This window comes from Dendrobates tinctorius, unplaced genomic scaffold, assembly GCF_039654945.1.
Source record: "Dendrobates tinctorius isolate UK_male_01 unplaced genomic scaffold, ASM3965494v1 ptg000069l, whole genome shotgun sequence".
Taxonomy (NCBI): Eukaryota; Metazoa; Chordata; class Amphibia; order Anura; family Dendrobatidae; genus Dendrobates; species Dendrobates tinctorius.
The window spans coordinates 27,450,785-27,463,974 of NW_027361737.1; the positions used below are offsets into that span (position 1 = coordinate 27,450,785).

The following is a 13,190-nucleotide window of genomic DNA, read 5'->3' on the forward strand; positions in this document are numbered from 1 at the left end:
GTTTGATTTACTATTTATGGCGTTTTTTATGTTTGGCAGCTGTCGCACGCTAAAAGACGCTTTTTATTGTAAAAATAGTTTTTGCATCACCACATATTGAGAGCTATAATTTTTCCGTATTTTGACCCACCGAGTCATGTGAGGTCTTATTTTTTGCTGGACGAGTTGACGTTTTTATTGGTACCATTTTCGGGCACGTGACATTTTTTGATCGCTTTTTATTCCGATTTGTGGGACGCAGAATGAACAAAAACCAGCGTTTCATGAATATCTTTTGGGGGGTTGCGTTTACACCGTTCCGCGTGCGGTAAAATTGATAAAGCAGTTTTATTCTTCGGGTCAGTACAGTTACAGCGATACCTCATTTAGGTCTTTTTTTATGTTTTGTTGGTTTTTTGCAATGAAAACAATTTCCTATAAAAAATAATTATTTTTGTATCACTTTATTCTGCGAGCTATAACTTTTTTATGTTTTTGCGAATGATGCTGTATGACAGCTCGTTTTTTGCAGGACAAGATGACGTTTTCAGCGGTACCATGGATATTTATATGCGTCTTTTTGATCGCGCGTTATTGCACTTTTTGTTCGGTGGTATGATAATAAATCATTATTTTTTGCTTCGTTTTTTATTTTTATTTTTTAAGGGGTTCGCTAAAGGGGTTAACTAATGGGACAGTTTTATAGGGCGGGTCGCTACGGACGCATCAATACCAAATATGTGTACTTTTATTGTTTTTTTTTATTTTGAAAAAATGGATTTATTGGGGAATATTTTATTTTTTTTTACTAATTTATTTAGCGATTTTTTTTTAAATTATTTTTAACACTTTTTTTTTTTTTTTACTTTATTACCCTGTCCCAGGTGGGACATCACTGTCCTGTGACAGATCGCTGATCTGTCACATCACAGATCACTGTGACAGATCAGCAATCTCTCACAGGCAGTTCTGCAGACTTCCTCATGCCTGCGCTTTGCAGGCAGTGAGGAAGTCAGCTCCCTACAGGCCCCCGAAGGCCCCCGTCGCCATCTTGGATCCGGGACCTGTAGGGAAAGAGACCCCCGCAGCAGCGCTGCACATTGCGCTGCTGTGGGGGGCTCAGGGAAGCACGGAGGGAGCCCCCTCCCTGCCGATGCTTCCCTTTAACCCCCAGTACACCGCGATCGCGTTTGATCGCGGTGTACAAGGGGTTAACGTGTCGGGGGCGGTTAACCTGTGATAATCAGCTGACACCGGCCGCGATCAGCGGCGCTCACCACGTGGGCGCCACTGATCGCTGTGACATAATATTCCGTCCATGGTAATTAGGTCCAGGGTCACATGGACGGAATATTACGTCCATTGTAGGTAAGGGGTTAAGGATTCAATTTTATTATGCGGTAATGGTGTTGGCATTAACAGTGTTTTTAGTCATACTTACCAGGTCAAAGGTCAGAATGATAAGCTGTGCATTTGCGTGCGCAGGTTTGGACTCATTCTGGCCGTTGAAATGCACATTTTTTTGAGGAATTCGATTGGCAGCCTGGAAAAAAGCAGGAGTTTTCAGACATTATTTAAAGGATAGTCCTTGGACCTTTGGCCTTTCATCATCGGATCAGGTCAGAAGACACCCTCCCCCTTTTTTTCCTATCTTTTTCCAATTGACTGTCGTGATGTTTTATTAGAGGAATAATCGCCCAGCTTGTGCTCGGTAGAGTTGGTCATTGGAGAGCATTGTTATTGAAATTTTATGATGATTTATAATTGTATAATATTTTATCATATCATAATATTCATTTAATTATTACTTTATGGTAACGCTTACTAAATGCATCACAACCTATTCTCAATCCATATTTCATTGTCATTTGCATTTATTTTAGCAGTTAAAATCTTGGAGTGAAGACACAGCATTGTATCTTAATTAGCCAGACATGAATTGTGTAGGCCCAGAATCATAAACTGTTGTCTGACATATTGACTCTTCTTATAGGATGAATATTTACCTCTAATATTATCTCCTACAGTATATTTTCTGTTATTTTTGCAAAACAGTAATGGATGGCCACTGAACAATGATGTTTGCTGATATGCTAATTAGATGCATTGTCCTTGCCTGCCAGTTTGCATTCTAAACAGAGGAGGAAAATTCATGCAAATAGTTTAAATAAATCAAGTAATGCTACTTGAGCTCATCACCATTCTTCCCATTATTTGTCATGCTGGACTGAAGGACACTTGTTAAATATAAAAATAGGTTACATTCCTTGGTATAAAGAGACTCAGAGACAGAGAGACAGAGAGAGAGACAGCCAGAGAGATTCTGCCAAGACATCCATACATTCAAAGGACCAGAGACAGGAGAGCAGCCATTTTACATCATGGCTCCATCACGAGGGACATATATCTATCATTCTACAGAAAACAACCTAGGGGTTTTCAGCCCCAGTTGGAAGAATACAGATCTGCTCCATTGACCAACGCGGAACCATGGATGCGTTTGAGAAGCCAGCTTGTGACTCTTGGGTTAACTGACCTTGTACCTCAATGGACTGTCATCTTCCTATGCTTGTCGTTACCTCCTCGCTGTGTGCATGCCACAGATGGAGTAACAAACCCTGGAAGATGAAGGTATGTTGTGATCCTTGGATTAACTGTACCTTGTATGGACTCAATGGACTGTCATTTTCCTACGTTTGTCGTTACCTCCTCTCTGTATGTGTGCCACAGGTGGGGTAGTGACCCTGGGAGCTCTGAAGTCACAGCTGCTATTCTCCCGGTGAGTCAGAGAAGGGTGAGACTCTGTAATGTCCACCATCTTGGGTACTGTGCTGGGACTGTTCTATGTGTTATCTGCCTGTTTTGAGGTTCAAAAAAGCATTGCCACACTGTTTTACCCAAACCCTGTGTTGTTTGAGTAGCGTTACATGGGTCGCCCTCCCAGGGCTGTGGGGTACTCAGTACCAGGCCGGTGTCAGCGGGATGTGTCACAGCAGCGGTGACCCGGTCCGTGGCCCTGGGTGCCCAAGTAATGGGGGATTAATTGGTGGAATGTAATTGATTAAATGAATAGTTCATGACACCACCTGTGGTGTTCGGCAAGTGAGATGTTAAGCCGACGCTGCATGCAGATCCTCTGGGACTGGTGGTGTGTTGCAGCCAAGATGGTGAAGCTGTGTTGCATGTATAGGTTAACTGCGAGAGAGACCCTTCACTGCTTCCAAGCCTGGCATTACCCTCCCTGGAGGAAGGCAATGCCATTGTGGTGGCCATACTCCTGGGGGCGCCACATTCCCCCCTAGTGCAAGTCACCACTCCTGGGCTGAACAAAACATGAAAACATATATTACAGTTAAACAAGGTGAACAATTATAATTGTGCAAGATTTGAAAAAGGAAAAAGATACAAAAACCAAGAGCTCCAAAAATAGTCCTATGATGATAAGTCAGCATCACTGTCCATGGTCCATTCCTGGGCAAATGGTGAACTAGCTATCTAAATTCAAAAATATGCTACCTAATTTAAAGTGCTATGGAAGCAACTCACTATCAATTCACATTTTTCTATCAACACATCTCTGTTCTGTTACTTTAAACATTCTCTTACTTTCTTATATGACAACCGCTGGTGTCTGGTTCATCACCTGTAACTTCAATTCTTTATTCACATTCAAGGCATTTGTACTTCAAAATTTCTTTAGTATACCGTTTACTAAATTTTGACATTTGTAAAACATTCGCTATATTCCTTTCTCAACTATACCCTATAAAATCTGTCATTAAGCATTATCACTTTCTAGCTTTCTGTTTCAAAAATATATTAACCATTATCAATAAGTACAAATAATAGACACGGGTCCGGCCAATATGTCTGGAAATGTCCTTATGCTGAGGTAATTCTTCCTTCAAGAAGAGAGAGTCCTATGTAAAACCAAGAGAGAGCACCTAAAGAGGTGCAAACTATATACAATAACAGTTCTGGACCATTCAGCGTTCATGATCTCTGCAGTTCAAGTGTGAAGGCTGCCAATGCAACTGGGCAACTGGAAAAACAAAACTAAACCATGATGGTCAAAAATAGGAAACAAAAGGCACAACGGTGCAAATACCCTCCTGGATAACGAGAGTTATTTTAAAGAAGCATCTTGACTAGTTGTTGTCCCCTCCTGGGGTTTCTGGACTGGAACTGCTTCCCGGGGAAATGCTTTGGGTGGCTTCGTCTTGCTGCTGGTTGCTTGCCATAGGGCATGGTGGTGACAGCTGGCGTAATTGCCGCCTAGGGCACTGGAGCTGTGGTAAAGGGAACCCATGATGCATATCAATGCCAATCAGCCGTTCCTCATCGGTGGGTGGTTCTGCTGCTCTGGTATGAGGCCTGACATCTGGGGAAGCCACAGCCTGTTGGCGCTGGTAAGCGGCTATGCGGGGGCTTTGCAGCCAAGGGATCCCGATGTCACTATCCCAAAGCGACCTAGACTCCTCCAAGCCCTGAAGATGCCGAATCGTGCGTGCCTGTTCTAGCCATACCCTTCTCAGTAGGGACCTCTTCCACCTCCCCATCTCCGACAGCCTAGTGCCTCCAGCTGACTCTTCTAACTGCCCCATTTCGAGTTCCCGCAAGCCAGCCTCTGACAACGTGAATTCAGGGGGCAACCTATTAGGAGGGCCGGGGTATATACCTGGTGCCTCCCGGCAGTGCGGTTTCTGCTCCGGTGCAGGCATAGTGGCAGTGGATGCCATTCGGTGGGATGCCAGGGACGGCGGTGGAGCTAATGGCGGCTCCGGGTCTGCAGGGGTCTCTGGAGGGACCTGCGCGGCCCCATCAGGTCCGGACGGGAGCTTCTCTTCCTCCGCTTCGGCTCCCAGGGCCTTAGACAACTCCTCCGGTGGTACCGGCAAAGAGGGGACAGTGGATGCTGCGGTGGTATGGCAGCGGTCGCAGGCTCCACAGAGTCTGCCTGGAAAGGTTCCGGTGCAGCAGCGGCGGGTACCGGTGGTGCGGGTACCGCAGGTGTAAGCCCTTCCTGGGTGCACTGCAGCTTTAAAGTCCATAGCGCTTCCTGCCTCAGTTGCAGACGGCACGTCAGCTGGGCTATTTCGTCCTCCAGCTGCTGGCGGTTCATCTCGGGCACTGGGTTGTAGCCTTCAGCCATGGCACCGGGGCGATTCAGCATAACCTCCTCACGCTCCGCAGGCCTCCTCTTGTCTCTTTCCAAGATGGCGTTCTCGCGTTCTTCTTCCTGTCTCGGCTCCTTTCCCGCCACTGGCTTCCGCTCCTCCTTCTGGGGGCGGCGTCTTCTTCCATCTCCTCCATACCAAGCCAGCATATGAACCAATCGGGGGGTGGGCCATGTTGCCGATGCATAGTAATTCAGGCAGGGGAAGCCCAGGACAGTTCGCGGTCTTTGCTTAGGACCTCCCATGTTATCACGCCCTTCTTCATCGCGCCAGTGGCCATTTTTAAAGTTCGTTTTACAGTCTATTAAATTGGGTCTTTGGCACATCTTCAAAAACTTTAAGTCTTAGGCACACAGAACCTGATGGCATTGGGTCTCGTCATCCTGTTCGTAAAGTCAAGTTGGGTCGCCCTCCCAGGGCTGTGGGGTACTCGGTCAGCGGGATGTGTCACAGCAGCAGTGGCCTGGTCCGTGGCCCTGGGCGCCCAAGTAATGGGGGATTAAATGGTGGAATGTAATTGATTAAATGAATAGTTCGTGACGCCACCTGTGGTGTTCGGCAAGTGAGATGTTAAGCCGACGCTGCATGCAGATCCTCTGGGACTGGTGGTGTGTTGCAGACAAGATGGCGAAGCTCCCCACAGGTGGAGCTGTAGTCCCAGGGCAGTGTAGATGTGGTTGGCACGGGGATGTAGCGGTGCTGGAAGGGTAGGGAACAGACAAAGACACAGCGGGGTGCAATTTCTGTACCTTTACTTGATAAATGCAGTCCAGGGTCCTGATTACAGATGGTACCGGAGCAGGCTAGCCTGGAAGCAACTCAGGGATTCTCTCTCAGCAGATTGGCTGTGCAGTCTCCTTACTAGCGCTTATTTGAGTGAAGTACTCCTAGTACTGAGTTACACTGAAGTTCCTCTCAATTCTTCTCTACTAGCACTCCTCGTATGGCAGGCAGCTGTACCCGCTATTCCTCTCTTGGCTCACTCCATGCTGTTGTGCCTCAGAGTCTTAGATGGGGGTAGTGCATTTACAGCCTCCTACTCCCCTGGTGTCTGTTGCAGGACCATTAGTATCCGTACAACCGTGGAGACCAGGCTCCAGTTCATGCGCTCTCACTGGAGATGAGCCTTTCCTCTCTGCTCGATCTCCGCGCTTCTTCCCCACGTCTGCACACTTCACCCTCCTCACACTAACTGACCACTCCTTCCTCTTGGCCCCCAGAGAGCACTCCTCCCCTCAATTCCGGTTCAGAGTCCACCCTGCTGGCCAGGAGTGGATCTGTGTTGCATGTATAGGTTAACTGCGAGAGAGACCCTTCACTGCTTCCAAACCTGGCATTACCCACCCTGGAGGAAGGCAATGCCATTGTAGCGGCCATACTCCTGGGGGCGCCACATTGCACCCACGATAAAGGGAAAGCGGGCGTTCGGCGGGACAATCCTTGGTCCATGCGGTTACGGCTAGCGGACCTGGGGTGCCCGCCAACCCCATGTCTCCACAATTAGGTCTTGTGCTACCATGTGTTCTTTATGGGTTTCTGCAGCAGAAATGCACTAGGAACACGTGCATTTTTTACTTGCAGATTGTCCGCATCTAATGAAAGTTTATGGGGAAAATCTGCACAGAAACTCAGCGTACCCACAAGCGAAATTGACATGCTGCGGATATAAAACACGCACCGCAGGTGCAAAATAGAGGCACAGTGAGCCGGAGATTTTTATAAATCTCATCCACTTTGTTGGAAGTGTAAGACGCCGCAGTTTTGACGCAGCGAACATACGCAGAGTCAAAAATACACCAAAAGCTCATCATGAGCACGCAGCTTAAGACGCTGTGTTTTTTTCTGCCCAAAAGTACACAATGGGGAAAAAAACCTCATGGTGGGAACTTAACCTTAAAAAGCTTCTTTATGAAAACTAATTATAACGGCCCACAATGACATCATCTGCTTTGAATCAATGGATATAAACATGAAAGACTTTCAGCTGTGAAAAAAGAAATTAGAAAAAAAGCCCCAAAAATAATGAATAAAAATGATTTAGTACAACAGTCATTCCCCAACTGAAAACCAGCCGTCACCACCGGGCAATAAATCTCAGATCAATTTACAACTGTATTCATTATTATAAATGCTAATGGAGCGCATATGAGCGATTCTCATTCAGTTTGTATGATGTCATCTTCCCTTAGTTTTTGTTTCCAAGTAGCACAATTCATGATGGGACCGAGAAAAGGGATGTAAATTTCAGTCTAGCCTCAATAGTTGCCAGTGAACTGGCTGAGCACTCTCACTTTATTCAGAGCAGACAATGGTACATCTTGGAGCATGCCTAGTAGACATTCCCCCAGCCTGCGGACTGTGAACAAACCTGTTTGTACTGTCGTACAGTCGAGCAGCGCGCAGATAAACCCTAATTGTTATTCAGCTCCTTAACATAAGCTTCTGGCGTAGCTTACAATCTTCGCTGGTGCTAAGACTGTCGAAAATAGCAACAAGAATGCATGCCACCTAAGAGACCGCGGGGGGACGAGAAAAATTACATCCCGTAATCTGGAGTTTGGGACATTTTTATAAAGTTTCAGAAATGTTCAGCGTAATGTACTTTCTTCGGAGCTTCTTCAAGGTAAGTTCAATCCACTTCTAGCTATGTAAAGAATGTTTCTTCCCCGCAAGTGAATGTCAAGGCTCTGTCCGGTGGAACGCAGAAAAATGTTCTCCTGGGATTAATGCTTGATAATTGGTGTAATCTATTCACCGGGGCTTAGTTTTTGTGCTCGAAAAGTTTAATCTGCACCATTCAAGATCCTTATTTCCATCCAAGAATTTACCTTTTTATATATTTACATTGTTTATATGTCTTAATTCAGTTGTAATAGGAACCCTATAGATTTTAGCGATGTCTATGGTCCCGAACTACAGTATGTAGGTAACACGTGCGGGGCACCACATTGCATCTGGCACTACCTCTATCACACACAATCACAAGTGATCATTTATTTTAAGGGAGGAGTAAAAGGGCGACATTTGTAGGTTTAATTTAAGCTTAGCGTATATCCAAAAATAGTCTGATATTTTACTGCACCCTGAAATAAAGAAAGGGAGGCGGATGGATGGATGGATCGTTGGCCGAGGTGTGGGGCTACAGTGTGTGCAGAATAGTTTTACTACAATATAATATTGTAATATCAGTCAGACAGATGTCATATTTATTTCCGAAGTGTTACACCTATGTAAACTTCTGTGTACGATGCCAGAAGAGTCCTAATGACAAATTTTAATTTGTGCTTGTAGTGCCGACATGGAAAGTATGTGCTCACATGAATCTCTGCCATTGTGGCTCACAATCTAATTTTTCATATGCATGAATTAGCATCAATATCGTAGGAAGACAACTGATTTAGCAAATTTTTAGCGTATGGGAGGAGATTGGAGGGAACCCGCACGAGAGAGAAAGCATGAGATCTCGCTGGTTAGATGTAAACCCAGAACTTCAGTGTCGCATTATAAAGTCTTTTCGCTTATGCAGGATCTTGATTGCTACTATTTGATGTATTTACTAGCTGGGGGTCTCCATCTAGCAGCTCTCCCACTGATTTACACCTACAGCTGCCAGCATATCCTGACTGCCAGTGAATGTCAGTACATACTTAGAACCATAGATTCGGAACATCAGGAGGCCTTTGGGGCAATCACCCACTTTAGCCCTTGCCTTCAGAGAGGCTTATAGACCCCATTCCACATCTGTCTTCCACATAGATGTTCCGTCTGTGTTTTTCATGAATTGAACATGTATCCATAATGGACTAAGGGGAAGATTTTGGACACAAAAATGGAAGCATGTACGTTTTTTATCCTATTTGCGGATCAAACCCTCCAATTCAAATCAATGGGTCCTTCGGAAGAAAGGGATAGCACATAGACCTCATCTCATCTGTTGTCTGTTTTATACTGTCTAATGGATAGAAAAAGCTTGATTTTTTTTTTTGCAAACGAGACAAACAGATGAAACAGAAGAAATACGGAGGTTAAAAACTGACCATAGGCCAAAGATTTATGAAAATTGGATCCAGCACACACGAAAAATGATCTTTCTTATATTAAACCCACCCCAAAACATGCTTTACATACTGAAACGTCTATATATATATACACACCAGCATAGTCACACGCTGAGCCATAGTAGCCGTAAGACTATGCATATAGAGGTTTAGGCGGCCCTACTATACCTTCGTGCAGGGGCGGACATACCATTGGTGCAACTTGTGCTTCCGCACAGGGGACCAAGAGGAAAGGGGACATCTACCATCTCCAAAACAGGTAGAAGTGTGCATTATGATGAGCTACTGGAATGCAAAGGGCCCATGTACTGTTCTTGCCCAGGGGCCTTTCTCTGTCATTATTCGCCAGTGCCTTCTTGTGTGAGCATGTTCCATCATTGCTTCTAGGGTAGAATATCCATATAATGTGGTGCTATACAGAGCATGATATGGAGTGCATGGAGCTATAGGGACTGTTCCTCTATATGACCTCCATGAACACCATTCTTTTCACTAAAGTGTAGGAGGTGTAAAATATTTGAACCCTCTACAAATCATCATGATTATTAATATTTGTTAAAGCATAACTGGAATTCTTGACATGCAGCAATGTTGAAGTCTCAAACATAATGTTTATTAGCTTATTGACGTTACTAGTGTTCGCTTGTAATTAGCTGAATTATGGACAGTAAAAGCGCTGTGATTCATAGCTCCTCACCAGAGATTCTGGACCGGCCTTTAAAGCGTTGTTGCTGATCATCTATAATAACAATGTATACATGTATAGTTCTGTTTATGAGCAAAAGTAGTAAAACATGACAAAATACCAGTTGAGGCTGTGTAAACAGAAAAGTCTTATTATGTCTCCAGCAGATCTAATGATAGGGTTTGTCTGAGCTGCTGCCAGGTCTCATTTTACTGAACATTTGGTGACATGTGAGGCTGTAGTTATGCCAGGACTACAGCTCCCAGGTAACTTCTTTGCATGTGATATTTCAGTTTTCATTTTTTATTAAATTTGCAAAAATTTCTACATTTGTTTTTTTCAGTCAAGCTGGGGTGCAGAGTGTACATTAATGAGAAAAAAATGAACTTTTTTGAATTCACCAAATGGCTGCAATGAAACAAAGAGTGAAAAATGTAAAGGGGTTTGAATACTTTCCATACCCACTGTAGGTGTATGCAGAAGAACTCAGATAAGGGAATCATGCAAAGAAGTAACCTGGGAGCTTATATATTGATCAGATGTAAAAATTACATAAGTTTTCATAAGTATCAACGGCGCTACCTGAAATCTGGTTAACCTAAATGAAAGCACTTGTGTGATGATTTCCCAGGCCCCATAGATATTAGATGATCTTGCATTTCTATGGCTACACTGATTCAAATAACATAAAAGATAGAATCCCTGTGCCATGCAGCACCCCCTCATGCTGTGCACTAATCATAATTCAGTATATGAGTTTTGATTCACTATCACTACCTGACATTAAGACATTAAAATTAAGGCTCTGATTCATTAAGATTGGCGTTTTGTACGCCAGACTTGATGAAGTTTATGTATGCAGGAGTAAGAAGCGCCAAATTCAATCAGAGGCATGTACTTCTTAATACATTTCTGTTGCTACTTTTTTGCATCAATTACAATACATTTGTTGTCTTCGGTTGACCACATACCTCTCAGCAAACCTCTTTTCAAAAAGTAGGCAGTGTTGAGTTGTCGTAAAAATGCCAAAAGTAACAACATTTTTTTTGTTGCACAAAAATTGTGCCTTGTTTCAAGCAGTTTTATGGAAGAAACTGGCAAAAATGGCTTTATAAATTGATTCCTACGTATTTTTACCGATACCAACACCAAAAGAAAAACTTAGGGGGATATGAAAAAAGGGTGTCAGTGTCCTTGCCACATGACTATGGTTTACCCATTTCATCAGCCTGAGGTGTCATTTTGCTAAGAACCCAAGTTGTTCTTTTTTGTAAACCAGTTATTTTTATTTAGGTTTCAAAAGATTTTAAACAATAAACAGTGGATATCAATATACATGTAACAATTCACATATCTTGTAGTAATACAATCAAAGCCATCCCCCCTCCCCCAATACTCCTTATTCCGGGTATACTTGAGAGTCTTAGCAATCATATCACCGCCATCCAGGCGGACCATATTTTTTCGAAAGTGCTTTCACCATGCCTTCGCCTGTAAATGCTTTCCTCTAAATGCATTACCGTACGTGTCTGAGCAATAAATTCCCTCCTAGTGGGGGGTTCCCAATCTTTCCATTTTCGTGCTATTAGTTTGCGTGCCACATACAGCAACCTCACTATTGCCACTTTGTAATGTTCTGAGACAGGAATCCCATCCACCTCCCCCAAAACACACAGCACTGGATTCCTGTCGAGCGTACATGCATAAGCTCTCTCAATTTTGTTGATAACGACCAGCCAGTATGCCCCCAGCCGCGGACACGACCATAACATATGTAACAGTCCGGCCTGGTCTGTGCCACATCTAGGGCAGCTAGAGTCTCCCCTCAAGCCCGCCTTGAATAGGACCAGCGGTGTTTTGTATGTTCTATGTATTACATATAATTGGGAGAGCCGTGCCTGCTCGCTTAGAGAGATCTTCGGGACATATTCAAGAATAGTCTCCCATTGTTCTGTTGTGAGGGTACCCACCTCCCTTTCCCATTTACTCTTTGCAGTGAGGTGATTGTCCCCCAGATAGGAGTGTAGTAGATCATGATATATGCTCGATATAACTCCCCTCGTCCCTCCCTTCATGCACACAGTCTAGTACAATGTCGCCCTGAACCGTCATGGCTCCCAATCTACACTGTGCCCTCCAAGCATGTCGAAGCATATAGTATTGAAACCCCCATACCGAAGGCAAATCAAATTCCTCTCTCAATGTCTCAAAGGTCTTCAGGTCCGTTCCACTCTGCAGCTGGCACACATATCTTACTCCTTTCGCCTTCCAATTGCCCATTTGACGCAGCTTATTAAGTTCCGGCAGATGCTCATTGTCCCACACCGGTGAGTACCTAGTCAGCTCATCCACCCCTCTGATCCTTTTAATGGTGTCCCATACCTTCTGAATCATGCCTATGGTAGGATATGGTGCTCCCAGTTTCTTAAAGGTACCATCCTCTAGACCTTGGATAAGTGGGCGTCTCCCCGTCACATGTACCAGCACCCGGTGAGCTGCTCCTCCACAATCGAGCTCTCTCCATTCCCTGACATGCTGGCCCTGTACTGCCAAGAAATAGACCCATGGATTTGGTGCGGCCAGTCCTCCCTCTTCCTTTCCTTTTTGCAGAGTTCCAAATTTAATCCGTGCCTGCTTCTTGCCCCATATCAAGGATCTGAAGATAGAATCAATGCCCCGAAACCGTTTTTTTGGTAGCCATATCGGCGAATTGTGCAAAACGTACATTAGTTGTGGCATAAGGACCATCTTAATCAGGTTAGTTCTACCCGTTACCGTTAAAGCCAATTTGCACCATGCACCTATTTTCCCTTTAAATTTCTCTAGCAGAGGAACCAAATTCAGACCCGTGAATCGGGACAGTGGAAGAGCTACCCATATCCCTAGGTATTTAAACTGTGAAACTAGCTGGTGTTGTTTCCCCCTCTCATCTATCTCCTCCACTTCTATTGCTCTATCCACAGCCATGACATAAGACTTGTGCCAGTTTATCTCCAGTCCCGAAATGCTCCCAAATTGTTTAATTACATCCATCGCGCACCCCAGTGTCTCTCCTGCACTTTCCAAAAACAACAGGATGTCGTCGGCATACAATGATATTTTTTCTTCCAGCTTCCCAAATTTAAATCCGACCACTCCCCTCTCAGCTCTGATCTTGGCCGCCAGGGGCTCCACTGCCACCGCGAACAATAGCGGGGACAGCGGACACCCCTGCCTTGTGCCCCTATGCAAGTCAAACATCCCGGACTGTTCTCCATTCACCTTAACTACCGCCTTTGGGGATGAGTACAA

General features: G+C 44.6%; 1 protein-coding gene across 1 annotated transcript in view; it reads left to right on the forward strand.

Annotated features, from left to right (window-relative positions):
• The first annotated feature begins 7,639 nt into the window (after window positions 1–7,639).
• The window catches only part of LOC141095313 (uncharacterized), a 258,298-nt gene continuing 252,747 nt past the window's right edge, over window positions 7,640–13,190 (forward strand). Inside the window, 1 exon segment of the mRNA XM_073581273.1 lies at window positions 7,640–7,779. Coding sequence (XP_073437374.1) covers window positions 7,741–7,779 — 39 coding nt within the window. The 5' untranslated portion in view covers window positions 7,640–7,740.